General features: G+C 39.3%; 2 protein-coding genes and 1 non-coding gene across 3 annotated transcripts; all 3 read left to right on the top strand.

The window, feature by feature from the left end:
• The first annotated feature begins 70 nt into the window (after positions 1-70).
• On the top strand, positions 71-2,618 carry LOC5512250 (SNW domain-containing protein 1). The gene has a single exon (XM_001632517.3). It carries the CDS (start codon positions 193-195, stop codon positions 1,795-1,797), a length of 1,605 nt encoding a protein of 534 aa, XP_001632567.1. The 5' UTR covers positions 71-192; the 3' UTR covers positions 1,798-2,618.
• Positions 2,619-2,746: 128 nt separating this feature from the next.
• Positions 2,747-6,274, top strand: LOC5512227. The gene is made up of 3 exons (XR_007313959.1): positions 2,747-2,883; positions 4,457-4,530; positions 6,207-6,274. It is a non-coding gene; the product is annotated as an uncharacterized LOC5512227 (transcript).
• A 742-nt stretch (positions 6,275-7,016) lies between these two features.
• On the top strand, positions 7,017-19,418 carry LOC116618194 (LON peptidase N-terminal domain and RING finger protein 3). The gene is made up of 12 exons (XM_048733453.1): positions 7,017-8,143; positions 8,478-8,596; positions 9,990-10,112; positions 10,456-10,633; positions 11,328-11,412; positions 11,959-12,073; positions 14,429-14,449; positions 15,173-15,273; positions 15,956-16,126; positions 16,351-16,447; positions 16,977-17,138; positions 17,714-19,418. The coding sequence occupies exons 1-12, from the start codon at positions 7,555-7,557 to the stop codon at positions 17,912-17,914; spliced, it is 1,962 nt and encodes a 653-aa protein (XP_048589410.1). The 5' UTR covers positions 7,017-7,554; the 3' UTR covers positions 17,915-19,418.
• The last annotated feature ends 533 nt before the right edge of the window (positions 19,419-19,951 follow it).

Genomic DNA, 19,951 nt, shown 5'->3' with positions numbered 1-19,951 from the left:
ATAATGGTGAAATATTTTTCCCAGAGTGCAAAGCGCCACTGGGACTGGATATCATTGGTTCGAGTTGTCACGTGGCGTACGTGACGTACCGCCATGTTGTTTCATGAGTTTAGTTCTGAAGAAATGTGCTTAACTCTCGTATGTTGAAGTCTTTTATCGATTGAATTTTTATCTAGATCGGCGACAATCAGAATGGTGTCGCTAGCAAGTATTCTTCCCTCGCCTGTGAACGTGGCTTATGAGGAAAGAAACGAGGATGACGAACTCGAACGAGCGTACAACCAACTCAATGTTTCGGCGGGCTCAAAGAAAGACCCACCGCCGTATGGTCGAAGGAAGGGATGGATTCCTCGAAAGCTAGAGGACTTTGGAGATGGTGGAGCCTTCCCAGAGATTCATGTAGCTCAGTTTCCACTAGACATGGGACGAGCGAGGAAAGCTAAGTCGTCTAACGCGATTCCTGTACAGTTAGATGCTCAGGGTCGAGTAAAATATGACGCGATCGTAAAACAATCGCAAAAGAAAGACAAAGTAGTTCATTCTCGCTTCACAGATCTTGTACCCGCACATCTAAAGGAAGACGGGGAGTCGGATCTAATGCTACCAGACGAAGAAGAAGTTAAAAGTGTTACCGATAAAACGAGAGAAGCCCTGGAGAAAGTTGTCAACTCGAAAATTGCTGCTGCCCAACCAGCCAAAGCAGCCGAGCGACCGCAAGCGGCTCAATACATCCGATACACGCCGTCCCAACAAGGGGCCGCCTTTAACTCCGGCGCTAAACAAAGGGTAATCAGGATGGTTGAAATGCAAAAAGATCCCATGGAACCACCGAGATTCAAGACCAACAAAAAGATCCCCAGAGGACCCCCCTCACCTCCCGCCCCTGTGATGCATTCTCCCAACCGTAAGGTGACAGTAAAGGAGCAACAAGATTGGAAAATCCCACCATGTATCTCAAACTGGAAAAACGCTAGGGGCTACACCATTCCTTTAGACAAGCGCCTGGCTGCTGATGGCAGAGGGCTGCAAGACCCACACATTAATGACAAGTTCGCAAAGCTCGCCGAGGCTTTGTACATAGCTGACCGCAAAGCTCGTGAGGCAGTGGAAATGCGAGCACAGCTAGAGAAGAAGGTGGCACAGAAGGAGAAAGAAAAGCAGGAGAAAAAGCTTCGAGAGTTGGCCACAAAGACAAGAGAAGAGAGAGCTGGAATCAAGGCAGCAGTCGACAGGTCTGAGGAGGAACAAGAACGAGACCAGTTGCGTTATGAAAGGCACAAGGAGCGTGAGAGAGACCGCCGTATCTCCAAGGCTGCCCCAGACAAGCGATCAAAGCTGGCCAGAGATAAGGAGCGTGATATCAGTGAGCAGATTGCACTGGGTGGTGCACGAGGTGCTGCATCTGAAGAAGCTATGTTTGACCAGAGACTTTATAACCGCTCAAAAGGAATGGACTCTGGATTTGGAGATGATGATGCCTATAATGTTTATGACAAAGCTTGGCGCCAAGGAGCAAGCACAGCATCCTCTATATATCGCCCATCCAAGGGTATTGTGGACAAAGACATCTATGGCGATGACCTTGAGAAGTTGGTCAAAACTGACAGATTCCAGCCTGACAAAGAGTTTGCTGGCACAGACCATGGTCAACGTCGTGATGGTCCTGTTCAGTTTGAGAAAGAAGAGGAAGATCCTTTTGGACTGGATAAATTTCTTACACAAGCCAAGAAGGGAAAGAGGACAATAGATGAACCAAGGTCAAGAGATCACGAAAGCCGCTCTAAGAGAAAGCGCTGAAAGGATAAAAACTTGCTATTAAATTTTATGTAAGTTATTTTGATAGCTAGTCTTTTGCAACCATGGTATGGAAGGGACTTGGGGAAAAGATGACTCTTGATTCATGATGTAGTAAGCCTTGATTGTGGACAACTCTATGGCAAAGACAGCAAATGATTCCCATTACGTGATATTGATAGTTCAGAACCCCTAAATGACAGAAGCAAGTAGCAGACTCTTTCTTAAACATCACCAGATGTAATATAATTTCTTTATAATGTCCTCTATAACATAAAAAGGTTTACAGAAATTTTGAGCACGTCACCCATTGTATGATATAATACCTGCCATAGCAGCTGTGTGATTAAACAGGTCTCTATCAATTTATTGCTAGCTTTGACATGTTTTTAATGTTCAAAAACCTTGTTTTTTTTTCTTATTAAATCCTCCTTTTTTAAAGGATATCATTAAATTTCTGTGTGCTAGAGGTTGACAGTGGTTCATCCTTTTATTTTATTCAGTACCTACTAACTACAAAATAAAACAAATGACTCCCTGCAGTCCCTTCTCAGTTGACAGTGTCTAGAAATCGGACAGACATATTTTCTCTTGTTCTTACAGAGGTTGGCCCAGGCTGGCCTAACTCATGTGAAGTAAGATAATGGTGTGAGAGACTGTGCATCAGAAAGCTTACTATTGTAATGTATGCAGGCCCGGGTCTATTTTCAAAACTTAGATATTAATACAGACCCTGTCCATAAATGACACATATTGTGTGTCCTGTACTCTGTCTATGAAACCACACGAATGGACAAGATAATAAAACCGTGAAAAAATCCTTACTGCTGGCCATATACTTTTGTTATTTCTGAGAAACTGTACCTAGCTCCTTTGGAGGACAGATATAACCCAAACTCGTTCCCAGGGCACTTGTCATTATTTGAATCTAACCGTACCACCTCGGGAATCCTGTGTGATCAGAACTAGACCGGAAGTGGTGTTAGGCACCAGGTCTCCTCCAGCCCCCATTTTGTAAGACTACTGAACCATCCCTTGTGACATTTGTGTACGCAATCCGGCATCAAAAACATCTCGGAAATGGCCACAGTAAGTTTTTATTTTGGCTACTTTTCATGTTTTATTGGGGGACACTATATTCACATACCTAAACAAGCAAGAGTGGTTTTTCGAACGCGAAATATTCTCGAAATTAGTGTTGATTTTGAGTTTACTGTTTGTACAGTCAATGACTTTTACTTAAAGCCCATATAACCTTTCAGTGTTGATAGATTTGGTCAATTCTTTATATATTCATCTTCCAAATGGTATGTGGTTCGTATGGACCCTATAAAACGCGCGTTCGCGCGAATAACTCAAATCTATAATATTGAGGTATTTTGGTCAACCTTCGGAAAAAAGGCCGTGAACTGAAAGGCCCGGGTCCAGTCATTCGTGACGTAGATCGAGATTGAGATGTCACAAATTACATGAGAAAAAATATGCGTTCTTAAAACCTTTCACTTATATCAATCTAGCCAAAACAAAGCATAGATAAACTTTCAAATTCTGAAAAGGGAATTGAATTTGATTGGAAATCTTGAAAAATCTTTGAAAATTTTCCTGAAAGGAGATTGAATTGAGAGAATAATCCAGGTTTTCACGGGAAAACCTGAAACAACATATTTTCCTTGAATCCTTTAAAATTCAAAGACAGCAATACCAGAAAATATTGGCGAATTGTTTTCTTTTGCAATGCTACCCACAATCAAGCGAAGAATAATTTAAAGTTGAGAATTGTATGCGAAAAAAGAAAATATCGTTTTATTGTAGGTTTCAAAAACAGAACGCGCTCGTGAGAATGTCGCCATTCTTGATTGCGAATGCAGCGCACGCAAAATGCAAAAACAATTCAAAGACTAAAAAATATCTGCTAAATTTTGCAGATTTGTTTCCTGAAATTAAATAATCATTTGACTACAAGGTGGAGACATAAAGATGACGGTAAAAGTTGTAACCACACAACGTCTTTCAGCAATAACTAAGAAGACATGTTCACGGCCTTTTTTCCAAAGGTTGACAAAAATATCTCAATATTACATATTTGAGTTATTCACACAAACACATGTTTTATAGGGTCCATACGAACCACAACATTTGGAAGATGAAAATGTACAGAATTGACGAATTCTATCAACTCTGAAAGGTTATATGGACTTTAAGTAACTTACTTATACAAAACTTACATTTGCAAAAATATATAACCCAGTCTCTTCTTATCTTTCCTCAAATTGATACTCTTAATTGGCAATTTGTATTTAAGTCTTTTTTATGCAACATTTTCATATGTATAACCCTCCTTTGTTCAAATCAGGAACATTGAGCACTTTCCCCATATAAAGCTATAAGGGTTTCTCTCGGTCATCTGTTAAATATATTGATAGAGCCATTTGTATATTTAAACTCTTTAAGTCTGCACAGATTGGATTTGTGGATGTATTAATAGAAATTTAAAATAATGATTTTATTAGACTTCCCCGTCCCAGACCCTCATCCCCAAAAAGCAATGAGAAGTTGCCCTGCTTTCTCTGGAGATCATGTTTGTTTCCCATGATTGACTTGATTGACTTAGCGAAAGACTTCCAAGCTTTCAGACTACTCACTTGTTATGCTTCACAAAGAGGCATGAGTTTCAGGTGGAGATGACATGCAAAGGGTGTTCTGGTGCTGTTGAAAGAGTTCTCAAAAAAGTTCCAGGTAAAATCTTTTGTTCTATACTTGAGACTGCAGCTATGACAAATTGAATGCAGTTACATTTTACAATACATAAATGCATCTCCTTGTTGTTACCCTTTGAATCAAGTACTGTCGAGATATAATATAAGGATTTAGGTACTGCCTAAAGGCGGATCCAGCATTTAATACCTTTTTGTGTTGGCTAATAGGGGTAGTTTTGGAGGATCTAGGTGTCTTCAGAATGTTTTTTGTTTTTAATGAAATTGGAAATATGTCATTTTTTTTACTGCCATGTGATTTTGAATTGTATTGGCCCCTCCAAATGGATCACGCAAGCACTCATTTAATAATATTAAATATGCAGTTTGAAAGTTAACAAATACTAAACCTTGGTGTGAAAAGGCTGTCAAAGTTCAGGTGTCTTAGTTGACAAGAGTGTTTTTCAAGTGTCTAATGGTCAATTCTTATTTCCCTTCATAGAAGCTCCACTATATTTTTTTTCAAAACAGCATCCTAACAAGCTTTGACCTTGTAAAGAATATATCAAGGGTGTAACATCATTCCAAAGATTTGGATGCCATACTGTAGTTTCTATGTACTGCAACTGATTATTCAGAAGAATGTGTTGAAATTAAACTCCACAAATATACCTCCTGACATGCATTACATATTGGTGCACCCACCCTTTGGCCTTTATTTTAGAAACCTTGAACCCAGCCATACAGGCTACTCAAAAATGGAGGCAAATCCTAAATTACTGAAAGTGCTTAATTCCAATTTCTAATTTCAAACCAAACCATGTTCATTGACCTATGTTGGTGGTAGAGAGGAATAAATATACAAATATTCAATAGGGAGTGGAAGAAGGGAGAAATATGACTCTATTTGAAAAAAAAAATGTGACTCTATTCTAAAAAAATATATAACACTAATGCAATAATAACTTGACTGAGCATTTATGTTAATTGGATTCGGGAAATTCAGGTTTATCCATGGGTTGATTGGTCATAGCCTTGGACCAAGGGGTGTGAGGACTTGCAAAGCAATTTCATTTCATGCTTCAATGTTTGTTTCACTTGGATCATCCTATCTTTTACGGTATAAAATTTCAACCAACTGCCATCCCTTAAGGGGTGTTGAAGGATTTTTCTGATTTTGCTATCTCTGAGGGTATAAAATTCAACAAACTGCTATTCTAAGGTGGCAATTAAATTTTTTTCCTGATTCTGTTATCTTTTAGGGTTGTAAATTTCTTTGACCACACCCAATTTGCTATCTCTTAGGGGTAGGAATTTCTAGTGACCACGCCATAACTGCCATCCCTTAGGGTTAAAAGCAATTTTACCGTCAATTAACTGTGTTGCATTTACATTGCATCTCCATTCCTCCCACATCCCTGCTTGTACCATACTGTATTGCTCGGAAAACATCACATTTGTCATAATCAGGCCAAGATTTGATGATAGTGCTTTAAAGGTGCAGATATCATGTACGCAAAATGTCTAACATTTCAGAACTTTTCTATAAGAAAGGCTGTTTTTTGGTGGTTGACATGGGTTTAAAGGTAGATTTATTTGCTAAAAAAATAATTAAATTACCTAAGACTGCAATGTATTGTCATTCTGCATACCTTTCCCCCCTACCCTATTGATTAATTTCGGGTTGTTATGTTGATATTACACTTTTCTATTTTCTAGACGTGGCAAATATTGAGATAGACCTTGAAATGAAGAGAGTGTTTGTGACTTCCACACTTTCTTCTGATGAATTGCTGGCTACGATCAAGAAAGCTGGCAAAGAGGCATCATACATCGGCCCTGCATAGACTGATTTACACCTATGATATCCAACAGATTTTAGACCTCACAACATTTTGAGAAATGTTGAAAATAAACTTGTATAATAGCATTTAGAAAGTGTATTGTATGTTGAAATAAATTTGAAAACGCAAGTTTGATTCTTTTAACCTTTTTCTAGATACTTATTAGTACAATGATTGATTTAGCTAAAAAACAGGGTTGGGGCAGCTGTGGTGGGTTGTCTTAGTTTCAATCATGTTTATTTCATCAAATGAGTGTTGCATATTTACTATTGTATCTATTATTAAGATGATGAGGAATTTACTGAAAAGAAAACCTTATATGGCGTAGACCCCTTGGTGTTTACAATGATTTTGTACTTAAAATATTATATAATTTCTATCTATTTATTTTGATGAAAAGAAAGGAAATCTAGTATTAATCAAAAATGCTGCTTTTCTTCAATAACCTCGTTTTTTATAAGTTTTTTGAAGATATATAAAGATTTTGTTTTTCTAAACGACGTTTGATATTCATTTGAGTTTCTAAAATTGCAGTTATGGATTTTTTGTTTAGTGTAAATACAGATGCGTACCCAGGATTGGCTGAGGGGGGGGGGGGGATGCGCAGTCATAGGTATCAAACGGAGGAAGCATAGTATTTGAAGATTCTTTAATACGAAATGACCCACTTTGTGGCTGCCAAGGGGGGTGCACATGCACCCTGTGCACCCCCCTGAACACGCCTGAAATATATTATCAAAAAAGTGGGGTAATTGGTTGTTATCAAATTTAAGTAAAGCAATTTCAAAGGTGTTTATATCATAGTCTGCCAATAAACGCTCTTGCCTAAATAATGGCTCTAATGGCAATAAGAAGAGTTAGTAATAATTCGTACAACTTGTTTTTGTAACAGGAAAATTCTATTTAGGCAAGTGCTGTAGCTTGCAGGTGGTACTTAATTTTCTTTCATTTGAGCAGCCCTTCCTGTGAGATGGTATTTATTTTGTTTGGGGATGTGGCGGCTTTGTCTTTTTGTAAACTTATGTTGTGTATCCTTTAAAAAAAATTTTTGACTTCCCCCCGCCGCAAATTGTACAAAGGTCTGCCTCCGTGTATTGTGATCACGTGGTTCCTAAGAGCTTTCGTGCCATAAGGTGATCGTGTTGACTGTCCCGTGAATCATGGCCAACTACTTGGCCTTGTTGGAATCGCGTTACTACTGACTTTTGTCATTTCGATCCACAATGGATCGCAAAGCGAACTCAGAATATCTTGCTGGCAATTATGATACAGCTTTGGAACTTTACGAAGATCTTTTGCGCGAAAACCCAGCAAGTCGAGAATTTGTTTTGGGCAAAGCAAAGTCCCTTGCTCTGATGGGTCGCGTAGGGGACGCGTACAATTGTTACAAACGAGCAAAAAGTAATGTGGAAATTACAGAAGAGCACATTGGTCCCTTTGTGGACGGATTAGTTAAAAGGCTCACGGATTTTCACGCTCGAAACAAGCAGTCAACTTTGGAAACAAAGTCTCGGATCTTGTCGTGCGTACGATGTTGTGGAATACTGCTGGGTCCTTGTACGCTACCGTGTGGGCATACTGTATGCGAGAAGTGTTTGAGCAAATCACAAGCCAAAAAATGTGTAGATTGTGGCGAAGACTACAGTTCTTTTGATTTGAGGGTTAACGTGATTTTACAAGATACGCTGAAAAAAAATTTTGCAAGCGAACTTGAATCAGCTCGACTGAGAATATGTGGAAATTTACTCCTAAATAATGACGAATTCTCCAAAGATGAGATTCTGGAAAAGTATAAAGAGGCGGAAAAACTAAGTAAGTGTCCTTTTATTTTGTAGCCTTCTCCTCTTTGTTTTGCTGTTACGTAATCATCTTAAAGTTAGTTACATAACAAATTTATTCATAGTAAATTTCATCGGAGTTTCACAAAGAAGAGGATCTTTGATTGGTCCATTGTTTCAAGATAATCGACTCTTGTTATTTGCAAGCATAATAGAATAAATAGATTTTTGAATGAACTTCTCACATAATTGCATAAAAATTCAGTGGTTGACATGAAGTTGCTTAATTCCTTAACAGTATAAAAGGCAATATCTCTGTAGATATTCAATTTATCTAATGAGCTATTTTGCATGGTTCGGTTATTCAGACCCAAGGGACCACCTTCTGCAAAGCAACATGTCACATGTTCTTTTATCATTGGGAAAGTTCCAAGAGGCCCTGGATAAAGCAGAGCAAGCATGTCATATCAGACCTAATTGGCCAAAGGTCGGTGATTGTTGATCAACTCTCATATTATAGCAGTTCCCTTTCTGCTTACTTAACATACAGGGGGGGTGGGACGGACATGAAAGTGTTTTAGGAGGGGGGGGGGGGGGGGTGGGGGCTGTGTGGAGCTGGTGCCCAAACAGGCCCATAGCTATGATTTAGAGTGTGTGTGTAGGGGGGGGGGTGGGGGCTGGTGGAGCTGGCGCCAAAACAGGCCCGTAGCTATGATTTTGAGTGTGTGTGTTGGTGGGGGGTGGGTTTTGCTGGTGGAGCTGGCGCCAAAACAGACCCGTAGCCATGATTTTGAGTGAGTGTGTTGGGGGGAGGGGGGGGGGAAGGCTGGTGGGGCTGGTACCAAACAGGCCCATATCCATGTTTTTGAGAGCGTGTGTTGGGGAGGGTTTGGTTACCCATTACGCTGCCCATATTCTATTAGGGATTATTCTTTGCTTGTAGTGGTACTCAGTTCTCAGTTTTCCTTCATTCGAGCATACCTTGGAGTCAAGTGGAGAAGTTCTTCCAAACATCTTGAACCCCCTGGCTACAGGCCTCCTGCTCAAAACACAACAAAATGGCTTCATTAACTCCTTTCTCCCTCTATTTCTTTTAAATATATTACCTATTTTGATACCATACAGATCTGAAAAGTGGAGCTGTGCTCGGAGTTGACATGCCCCCATGCCTCCCTTTTCTGTCGTCCATGTTAAAATTGTCTGATAGCAGAATTATCTGCTAAGGGGTGTGTTTAGATGCAAAAAGGTCAAATTATGGTTTGGCTGTAAGTAGGTGTTTACTGAGAGGGTTGCACAAGCCTGGACATCATGAATAGTCTAAATTTTGATGACTCTTTAATACAAAATGACAGTCAAAATGGCAGTCAAGGGGGGGGGGGGGTAAGGAAGTGGTTGTGTAGACCCTTGTGTAAGGGCGTTGCATTTTTTATGAAATAGCTACTATTTTTTTTTACGAAATACTCCTGAAATACTTATTAATCATCTTAAGTTATGTCCCCTCCTTCAAACTCCCCCTATAAAATTCAATCAACTGCATTGCGTTAAGGGGATGGTCAACGATTCTTCCAACTATCCTATAGGGTTTTTTACACTGATTTATCATCCTATCCATAAAAAAAAACAGACTTTGACAGAATTTGTCACATGGAGAAGCTCATTCAGCTTTGCAACCATACTTCCCCCGGAACCCAAAAACTTTGGTTTCCCATAAGGTGAAAATGTGTTTTTTAGGCTATTTCTTAGAGGGTTAAAATTCTTTTTGCTGACAACCACCCCATGCTTTGGGTAACAGTCCCCCCTCCCCTGGTTATCCCCCCTTCCAGGTGCCCTCACACAAATGTTCACAATTCAAAGTGATGCATTTTGTTTTAATTTGCCAGGGTTATTACAGAAAAGGTTGTGCTTTTCTGGGTCTGGGACGAAATGTAGAAGCAGCTGTATCCTTTGTCCAGTGCTTAGCTCTTGACCCTCACAATACAGCAGTGAAAAAATCAGCCGTTCAGGTATATTTTAATTAAAGAAAATATTGATAATAAAATTTCTATATTGACCAACTCTTAGTGTATCCTTTGTCCGGTGCTTTGATTTTGACCCTCACAATACAGCAGTGAAAAAATCAGCCATATATTTTAAAGAAAATATTGACCAACTCTAAGTGTCCTGTAACTACAAACTAAGTAGCAAACAAGTGGCGTTTAGATTTACAGATAGATAGATCTAGATAAAAATAATCTCTTACTTATAAGCTCCCCTGCAATGCCCCATAAATAACAAACTAAATAAAGATGTATTTATTTTGGTCAAGAAATGTTCTAAGCTAAAAATAGTCTATCTTTCATATACTAGACTGTCCATAGAATTTTTGAAGCAGAAGCTAGCACTTGGAGCCAGGGAAAAACATCAACAGAACACCTAGTGGAGGCAGAATCGCAAGAACAGAGAGAATTCAGCCTGGGCAACCCTGAGACGTTATCAGGCGTCATCAACCAAGTTGACAAGGAGGCTGATGCTGTGTCAGTTGATGGTAGGAACCTCATGAAGCCCTTGCTAGATACTAAAGGTCTCAAATCCTAGTAGCCAGGATATGGAAAGAGTATTATTCAAAGACAATTAAGAATATCCCAAATTATATGAAGAAGAAAAATGAAAAAGAAGAAGTCAACTTTCACCCTATGGACACATTGTTATAACAGACAGAAAAACAATCCCAACAAGAAACAGGACTCTTGCTACCAAGGGTGGTGTGTAGTGTTAGTCAAATGCACTTTCTTTATATTTTATTGCGTTTTCTTACATTTTCTCCTTGTTTGTGAACGGTTTTGTCTAAAAAGCAGGTTTATAGGCAAGCCATAAATCAAGACAAGGTTGAAAAAGTATGTTGACACGTTCAACATTCCTTTTCAACCTTTTGTTGATTCATAGCTTGTCTACACCACACCTACGCAGACCATCATTTTTTTTCTACAGCTTGTGTAGTAGTCTTTCTAGTTATTCCATTTAGGGTTATTGGCACCCTTGCCTGCACCCTTGGGCATGGTTATACATCCCCTATGGCTTGGTTATACATCCCCTATGGCGTGGTTATACATCCCCTATGGCGTGGTTATACATCCCCTATAGAACTACAAGCTCATCATATGCTCACTGATTTTTCCTAGTCCTCTTCTTATAAAAAAAACCTTTTTAATAAGAAAGTTGAGTCACTTTACTCACTTTAGATGGTGAACCCTCCGAGAAAAAGCCCCGGCAAGAAAGTGCAATGGAGATGACAGTTGAAGAGTTTGAGTGTACTTTGTGTTGCAGGTTAGTAATATATCTGTTGGGTAGTGCTTTGGTAGTGAACAAAGATGGGAGTAAATAATCAGATATCAATAGGTTAAACCAGACGGGTAAACTGATGGGTGCTGATGTCTTAGGTATCATATGGAAAAAATATATTTGATAATATTTCAATATAAGATTACCCACTTCTTGATGGACAGGGCCAGGGCGGCTTGCACCACATCTAGTTAAGCTTCTGATAATGAATTGGAGTGTGGAGAGATTTGGCATAATGTCTTCCATATGTGAGGAAAAAAGTTTAAGAGAATATAGATCTCATAAAATCTATACTTAACAATACAATGTGGATCAGCCTATTGATGACTGGATAGGGAAAAGTATTGCCACATTTATTTATTCTCTGACCAAAACGTTTAGTTTGCTTCAGTCAGCAGCTACAATTCACTTGCTGTCATTCTTTGGGGTGGCTAAACATGTTACACACGGCCTGTTTAGATTACTAGATTGCTGGCTGTGACCCTCATTGCACTTATGTGTAAACATGGTGTATTTCCTGATCCTGTTTAGGCTTTTCTACAATCCTGTGACCACTCCTTGTGGACATGTGTTTTGCCGTGCTTGTCTTAATCGCAGTTTGGACCACCGACCCGGATGTCCTATCTGCCGAAGTTCACTCACACAGGTAGTTTTCCTCATAATGCATTACCATAATTGCTCGAATAACTGCTTTCCTAAATAAGCTCCTCGCCTATAAGGAAAACTATGAATAAGCACTTCACCCTAATGTGTTCCAAGACATTGATGATGGGGGACTTCATGTTAGAAGGAATAAGATAACTGACAGTACTACATGCGACAATATTTTAACATTAAAAGCTAAAAGTAATGGTTGGATATTGTTGTTCATTCCTTGCACATATGGTTGAAAGCACTTTTTATCTAGAGGTAAAATTTTAGAATAAGCAACTCCCCCATATATTAGCTATGGGGGGAATGGGTTGTGGGTCCTTCCTGTGTCGACCTGATAGGGATGCTTGTCATATTTTTTAAGTGTCAAAATCGGCCTCAGGTATTTTTTAGGGGTATCCAAGAAAAAATAGGCTTATCTATTAGAAATGGTATTTTTTAGGGATTCTGAGGTATTTCTTAGGGTAGTAATTTTTTTATGTTCAGGTAGTTTTAGGGGTATTTTTCGAATTTCGTGATGAGCATTCCTTATCCTTACCCTAAGAACCCCCCCCCATAATATTAGCACTTCCCCTGGTACATGGAAAGTGCTGCCACAGCTGATAACAAATTTACTCCACAAATTACAAAATGATCTTTAGATGAGCCCCTGATGTTACCAAACAAGGTAAATATTATCAAGTATCTTTAGATGAGCTCCTAATGTTACCAAACAAGGTAAATATTAACAAGTATCTTTAGATGAGCTCGTGATGTTACCAAACAAGGTAAATATTAACAAGTATTTTTAGATGAGCTCGTGATGTTACCAAACAAGGTAAATATTAACAAGTATCTTTAGATGAGCTCCTAATGTTACCAAACAAGGTAAATATTAACAAGTATCTTTAGATGAGCTCCTAATGTTACAAAACAAGGTATGAGCTTCTGATGTTACCAAACAAGGTAAATATTAACAAGTATCTTTAGATGAGCTCCTGATGTTACCAAACAAGATAAATATTAACAAGTATCTTTAGATGAGCTCCGATGTTACCAAACAAGGTAAATATTAGCAAGTATCTTTAGATGAGCTCCTGATGTTACCAAACAAGGTAAATATTAACAAGTATCTTTAGATGAGCTTCTGATGTTACCAAACAAGGTAAATTATAACAAGTATCTTTAGATGAGCTTCTTATGTTACCAAACAAGCTAAATAGTAACAAGTATCTTTCGATGAGCTCTTGATGTTACCAAACAAGATAAATATTAACAAGTATCTTTAGATGAGCTCCTAATGTTACCAAACAAGGTAAATATTAACAAGTATCTTTAGATGAGCTCCTGATGTTACCAAACAAGGTAAATAATAACAAGTATCTTTAGATGAGCCCCGATGTTACCAAACAAGGTAAATATTAACAAGTATCTGTAGATGGGCTCCTGGTGTTACCAAACTAGGTAAATATTAACAAGTATCTTTAGATGAGCTCCTGGTGTTAGCAATAAGGGTAAATATTAACAAGTATCTTTAGATGAGCTCCTGATGTTACCAAACAAGGTAAATATTAATAAGTATCTTTAGATGGGCTCCTGATGTTGTAAATATTAACAAGTATCTGTAGATGAGCTCTTGATGTTACCAAACTAGCAAGTATCTGTAGATAAGCTTCTAATGTTACCAAACAAGGTAAATAATAACAAATATCTTTAGATGAGCTCTTGATGTTACCAAACAAGGTACATTTTAACAAGTATCTTTAGATGAGCTCCTGATGTTACCAAACAAGGTAAATATTAACAAGTATCTTTAGATGAGCTTCTGATGTTACCAAACAAGGTAAATATTAACAAGTATCTGTAGATGAGCTCCTGATGTTACCAAACAAGGTAAATATTAACAAGTATCTTTAGATGGGCTCCTAATGTTACCAAACAAGGTAAATATTAACAAGTATCTTTAGATGAGCTCCTAATGTTACCAAACAAGGTATGAGCTTCTGATGTTACCAAACAAGGTAAATATTAACAAGTATCTTTAGATGAGCTCTTGATGTTACCAAACAAGGTAAATATTAACAAGTATCTGTAGATGAGCTCCTAATGTTACCAAACAAGGTAAATATTAACAAGTATCTTTTGGGGTAAGTACACTCAAACAATTCAATGTCAGAAAGGGCCTATTTTTCGTTGCTCTCTGCTGCGACAGCCACAAGTTTATTGACAGGCGTGTGACACTCAAAAAGACAGATTGATTTCTTTGGTGAAAGTCACCTATTCTTGACATTAATGAAGTGATATTGATTAATAGTTCTGGTTTTATGCACTTCTAGCAAACAAGATATAACTGACATTCCTTTTATTTCAGTTTCTAGCTGCAAGAAAAGAGGTAAATATAATTTACAGTATAAACGTTGTTGCGTCTGGACCATACTTCAAATTATGGGTCAGTACAGCTCTTACAAGCTGCAATTTGATTGGACAAATGAATAATATCCGCACCTCGACACAAAGAACGAGAAAGATAATAGGAGACAAAGCAGCTGCGTACTTAACTCCAAATTATATGATTTGTGGCTAATCGGGGTCGTACCTAGAAGCTTAAAAACATGTTAAAGCACTGCAAAACCTTTCTTTCAAAGAGTTTTGTGTTTAATGAAAAGACCTAGTGCCAAACATGTGTACACTAAAAATCATACCTCCAAAAATCTCAAGGGGTGGGGGGGTGGTTTTAACCTTGCAGGCGTTTCCCGAAAGCTCTCACGAACAAATTCACTTAAAGATCGCGATTTCTATAGAATAATTTTCCGCAGGCGATAAAAATCGCTAAAGAGCGGGAGAAGGGGTAAAAAATCTTGAGACTCCTGCCTAATGCGGGTGAGTTGACAGGTATGAAAAATGCACACAAGCCGTGTTACAGTCCAAAACACTTGTAGTAAAATCGCGCTAAGAACATGTTCAAAACGAATTTTATTCTAATTAATAATTCAATTTAAGAGAAAAACAAACTCCTCAGTAAAAAGCAGTATAGCTTTTTTTCCTGGTCCCTAGTGTTTTTGTTACACCTTATAAGATCTAACACTGTACCACTACTCTTACTCTTTTGGTCTAGAATGTCACGGTTGCCATCGAGATGCTTTTGAAGACATTTTTCCCAAAAGACTACGAGGACCGGAAACTACAACATGAGGAGGATATGGCCATGCTAGCAAGGTATGATGGGAAATTGTTATTCTTTGGAATGGGAACGATACGGCCATGCTAGCAAGGTATGATGGGAAATTGTTATTCTTTGGAAGGGGAACGATACGGCCATGCTAGCAAGGTATGATGGGAAATTGTTATTCTTTGGAGGGGAACGATACGGCCATGCTAGCAAGGTATGATGGGAAATTCTTATGCTAGCAAGGTATAATGGGAAGTCGTTATTCTTTAAGGGGAAGTTAGGGCAATGCTAGCAAGGAATGATGGGAAATTGTTATTCTTTGGAGGGGAACGATACGGCCATGCTAGCAAGGTATGATAGGAAATTGTTATGCTAGCAAGGTATAATGGGAAATCGTTAATCTTTGGAGGGGAAGGTAACGGCCATGCTAGCAAGGTATGATGGGAAATTTGCTATTCTATGGGGGGAGGAAATGGTAATGCTTGCAAGGTGTTATGGGAAATCGCTATATAATGGGGAGGGGTGTTGGGAAAGATATGGCCATGCTATCAAGGTATAATAGGACTTATGTTTTATAGAGGGGTGGGTTGGGGAGGTTATGACCATGCTAGCAACATATGACAACATATAAGTGTATTTGTGGCTTTGTGTTATTTAGTATCGCAAGTAACACGAGCGAGGAGATACTTTATATTTGGTGAAGTGTATTTGTGGCTTTGTGTTATTTAGTATTGCAAGTAACACGAGCGAGGAGATCCCTGTGTTTGTGTGCACCCTTGCATTTCCCTTGATACCTTGCCCGCTGCACATCTTTGAGCCTCGTTACCGACTGATGGTGCGTCAGTGTATGGAGTCTGGGGCGAGGCAGTTTGGCATGTGCATGTACGACGATGAGCACGAGTAAGTAATAACGGCCAGAGGTTCCTGTGCAATGTTTGGGTCCTGTGCGAAATTGAGGCTACCATCGCCTGATGCAAGTAACTGATATACTTTCAATCATACTTTTAAAGTTTCACAGCGGCTGTTTTTATGTTCAAAACTAAACAATAATAAAGGCTTTGCTGATCGACATTCTTTAATGTTCAAACGGGCAGATATCATAATGTTGTCGTGTTCTTTATCAGTTTTTCAGAGTTCGGCACGATGCTGGAGGTGAGGGAGGTGCGGTATTTACCTGATGGTCGCTCGTTCGTGGATACAGTGGGTGGAAGGCGATTTAAGGTAAACACTTTAATCAGGAATCACAGAATCGCATTTAACTTTCGTACCCTTGAGGCCATGGTATTCGCGATGTGTTAGTACAGCGCTGGTTTTACTCCCTTGTTCTCTTGTCTAGGTATTGAGCCCTTGTATACGCGATGCCTATAGTTTAGCACGTGTTTCACCCCCTTGTTCTCTTGTCTAGGTATTGAGCCCTTGTATACGCGATGCCTATAGTGTAGCACGTGTTTTACCCCCTTGTCCTCTTGTCTAGGTATTGAGCCCTTGTATACGCGATGCCTATAGTGTAGCGCGTGATTTACCCCCTTGTTCTCTTGTCTAGGTATTGAGCCCTTGTATACGCGATGCCTATAGTGTAGCACGTGTTTTCCTCCCTTGTCCTCTTGTTTTGGTATTGAACCCTTGTATACGCGATGCCTATAGTTTAGCACGTGATTTACCCCCTTGTTCTCTTGTCTAGGTATTGAGCCCTTATTTACGCGATGCCTATAGTGTAGCGCGTGTTTTACTCCCTTGTCTTCTTTTCTAGGTGTTGAGTCGTGGTATGCGCGATGGTTATAGTGTAGCCCGCGTCGAATGGATCCAGGATGTACCTGTCTCGGAAGAGCATCTCCCCGACCTCAAGGAGTTCCACAGAGCCGTGTACGACCAAGCAAGCCGTTGGTTCAACTCGTTACCTCTTCTAGTTAGGGTATGGGCATTTATACGTAAAACCTACTACAAAATTTTGATGTCAACATTTCTATTGTTTAGTGTTTCACGAATGTTAACGGATTGCAAGTAAGATCACCCACATCGTGCACCAGGGGGGGTGGGGTGGGGTGGGGGGGCTAGATGGTGATCTTATTTCAATCCGTTGACATTCGCTTTATGAGATAGCGACCACAATATCTCACTGAATCGAATTCATTACTGCGCTTTTCAATGTTTTGCGAACTCTCGCCGACGATGTCCAACTGCAAATCACTTTCTGGCTTCCATCATTCAAATTCCTTGAAGCAGATTCATTGGTCAACACTGAAATGTTTTCAAACCACGCCACCTCTCTTTTCCTGCCTTTCCCCCCCCCCCCTCCACCGCCTCGTTCTCGCTGGCCTCGACGCAAACGGCTCCTAACCACACGTGGCACTGCCCCTTTAACTGTCATTCTGGGAAACGATTTCTTTATGGCATATATTCGATACGTGACAAAAGTTGGAATACACGTGTTTATTATGTCTCTTTGTGTGCCTAATAAATGTAACACCTTCCCTTCGTTGTCTTTAGAGACGAATCGTGCAAACAGTTAGCGATATGCCTGCCTGGCAAAACGACACAGAGACTCTGCCACACGGCGCGGGATGGCTGTGGTGGATGGTGACCGTGTGCCCCCTGGACCCGAAAACACAGCTGAGGCTTTTAGGCATGACGTCACTCCGGGAGCGGTTGCAGGTCTTGCAACGAGTCATAGCGCTAGTTTCTTTTTAAGCTAGAGCTCCTGTTTTGACGAGCCTTGAGGGAGTGATTTGGGACCTTACATTTTTAAAAGTCACAACGTTAGTTTCTTTTTAAGTTCGCTAGAGTTCCTAGGTATGACGAGCATCGAGGGAGTGATTTGGGGCCTTAATCATAAAGAGCCACAACGTTAGTTTCTTTTTAAGTTCGCTAAAGCTCCTGGGTATAACGAGCATCGAGGGAGTGATTTGGGGCCTTACATTATAAAGAGCCACAACGTTAGTTTCTTTTTAAGTTCGCTAGAGTTCCTAGGTATGACGAGCATCGAGGGAGTGATTTGGGGCCTTAATCATAAAGAGCCACAACGTTAGTTTCTTTTTAAGTTCGCTAGAGTTCCTAGGTATGACGAGCATCGAGGGAGTGATTTGAGGCCTTACATTATAAAGAGCCTATGAGCCGCCATCTTGTCATCCTAGCAAAATACCACGTGAAAGAAACAACCCATTTCCATCGACTGATTTAGACAAGCTATTTCGATATTGGCGAATGAATTTGGTAAATGAAATTTCGTCACAAAATCGTCTTCCATAATTTATATTTAAAAAAAAGAAAACTGTAATAAATATTGTTGCTGATTTGGTCTTTTAGTAATTGGGATCAAAAGAATAAATCATTACTTGAAGGGGGATAGAATTCATTTGAGCTAGGGTAAGAATACTAGGGTAAGAATACTGTAACTTATGAAAAGAACTCAAGGGAAATTGGTTAGATATCAAGGGGTTGAGCTACTAGGGTGAGAATACATTAACTTATGAATGGCAAAACTAAAGGAAATCAAAGATCCACTGTAAATTTTCTAGGAATTCTACTGCAAGCAAAGAAAAGCTTAAGATCCTGATCTCGATTTCCATCCCTACTTTGTGAGCAGAGTGAAATTTTCTCCAGGCTGTAGTATAAGAGTAAATGATATAATTTTGTTATAACAAGGGGGTAATAATATTATTGATAAGTTATCAATTGATCACCCATACTAGTGACTTACCAAGAGCTAATTTTGACCTGTTTACCCCCTGTGTGGTGTGAATGTAAGATGTTTATGTTTTTTTAATGTTGAAACCCTCACTTGTGTAACCTCATAACCCACTTTTTAGTGCAAAGACATTCAAGATATTTTCGGAATACGGTCCTAGGATTTGTAACAGCTCTGTCACAATTAGTTTGCTATCTTGACATGGGATTAGTCTCACTGTTCTGTGAATTCATAAAGGACTGCTCTTTTAACAAGGACTACTGTTTAAACTAACTTAGATAGTTTTTAGTTACTTTTTCAAGGTGTAGTGTATTAGTGTCTTGTATAGTTTAATTTCCAAATTTCCCCTTTGTATTTCCGTAAATGTCTAAAATTATAGTTGTTTTTTATTATTATTTTTATTATTATTAATAATACTAGGTACTTAGAGGGAGGGCCATATATTAAAAAACTGTAAAAGGTTAATATGCAACCCTCGTGAAATAAAGTTCATTGTATTGCATTGTAGAGACGGACCATTAGAAAGTGAAGGGGGTGGGGGTTAGGAAAAAATGAAATTAATACACCATAAAAAGCCTGAAAAAAAAAATGCAGTCCAGACCAGACCGAAAAAAAGCAAACAACGATTCTCCTTCATCCCCCCCCCCCCCCCCCCCCCCCCCCCCCCCAAACAGTCTTTCCTATTTTTAAATGTATGCGGAATGCCGCCGGGTTTCCAATGTCTGTCATTCGGCAGAGCTAGTACTTCGTGGATGTCATAAATATTCTCATATTAGAGACGATCTCCCAAACGAGTTCCTTAAATCCCACTACATGAAGTATATGGCTAAACTCTGACATGATCAAGCAATTCAAACCATGAAAACTTTTAGCGAAAATCTGCAATGGAGAGTATCTTTCCATCTGTTGAATACACTTGCAGGGCACTTTTTGTTGGGAAATCATTTGTATACGATACCAGAAAACGCTACTTTGAACACGGGACTAGTCCAGTCAAGCTATGAAATTTTTATGGCCCAGGTGGAACTTATTGCAATAGC

Source organism: Nematostella vectensis, chromosome 10 (assembly GCF_932526225.1).
Source record: "Nematostella vectensis chromosome 10, jaNemVect1.1, whole genome shotgun sequence".
In the NCBI taxonomy this organism is placed as follows: Eukaryota; Metazoa; Cnidaria; class Anthozoa; order Actiniaria; family Edwardsiidae; genus Nematostella; species Nematostella vectensis.
Note: the sequence above shows the minus strand (reverse complement) of the source record. Positions and strands in the feature narration are given on the sequence as shown.

What these genes read in the sequence shown, in the direction of transcription:
- LOC5512250 (XM_001632517.3), top strand. Translation starts at nt 193, where the DNA reads ATGGTGTCGCTAGCAAGTATTCTTCCCTCGCCTGTGAACGTGGCTTAT.
- LOC116618194 (XM_048733453.1), top strand. Translation starts at nt 7,555, where the DNA reads ATGGATCGCAAAGCGAACTCAGAATATCTTGCTGGCAATTATGATACA. An exon ending in TTCTAGCTGCAAGAAAAGAG is followed by an intron (nt 14,450 to 15,172) that starts GTAAATATAATT and finishes CTTTTGGTCTAG; the next exon opens with AATGTCACGGTTGCCATCGA. An exon ending in ATGTACGACGATGAGCACGA is followed by an intron (nt 16,127 to 16,350) that starts GTAAGTAATAAC and finishes GTTCTTTATCAG; the next exon opens with TTTTTCAGAGTTCGGCACGA.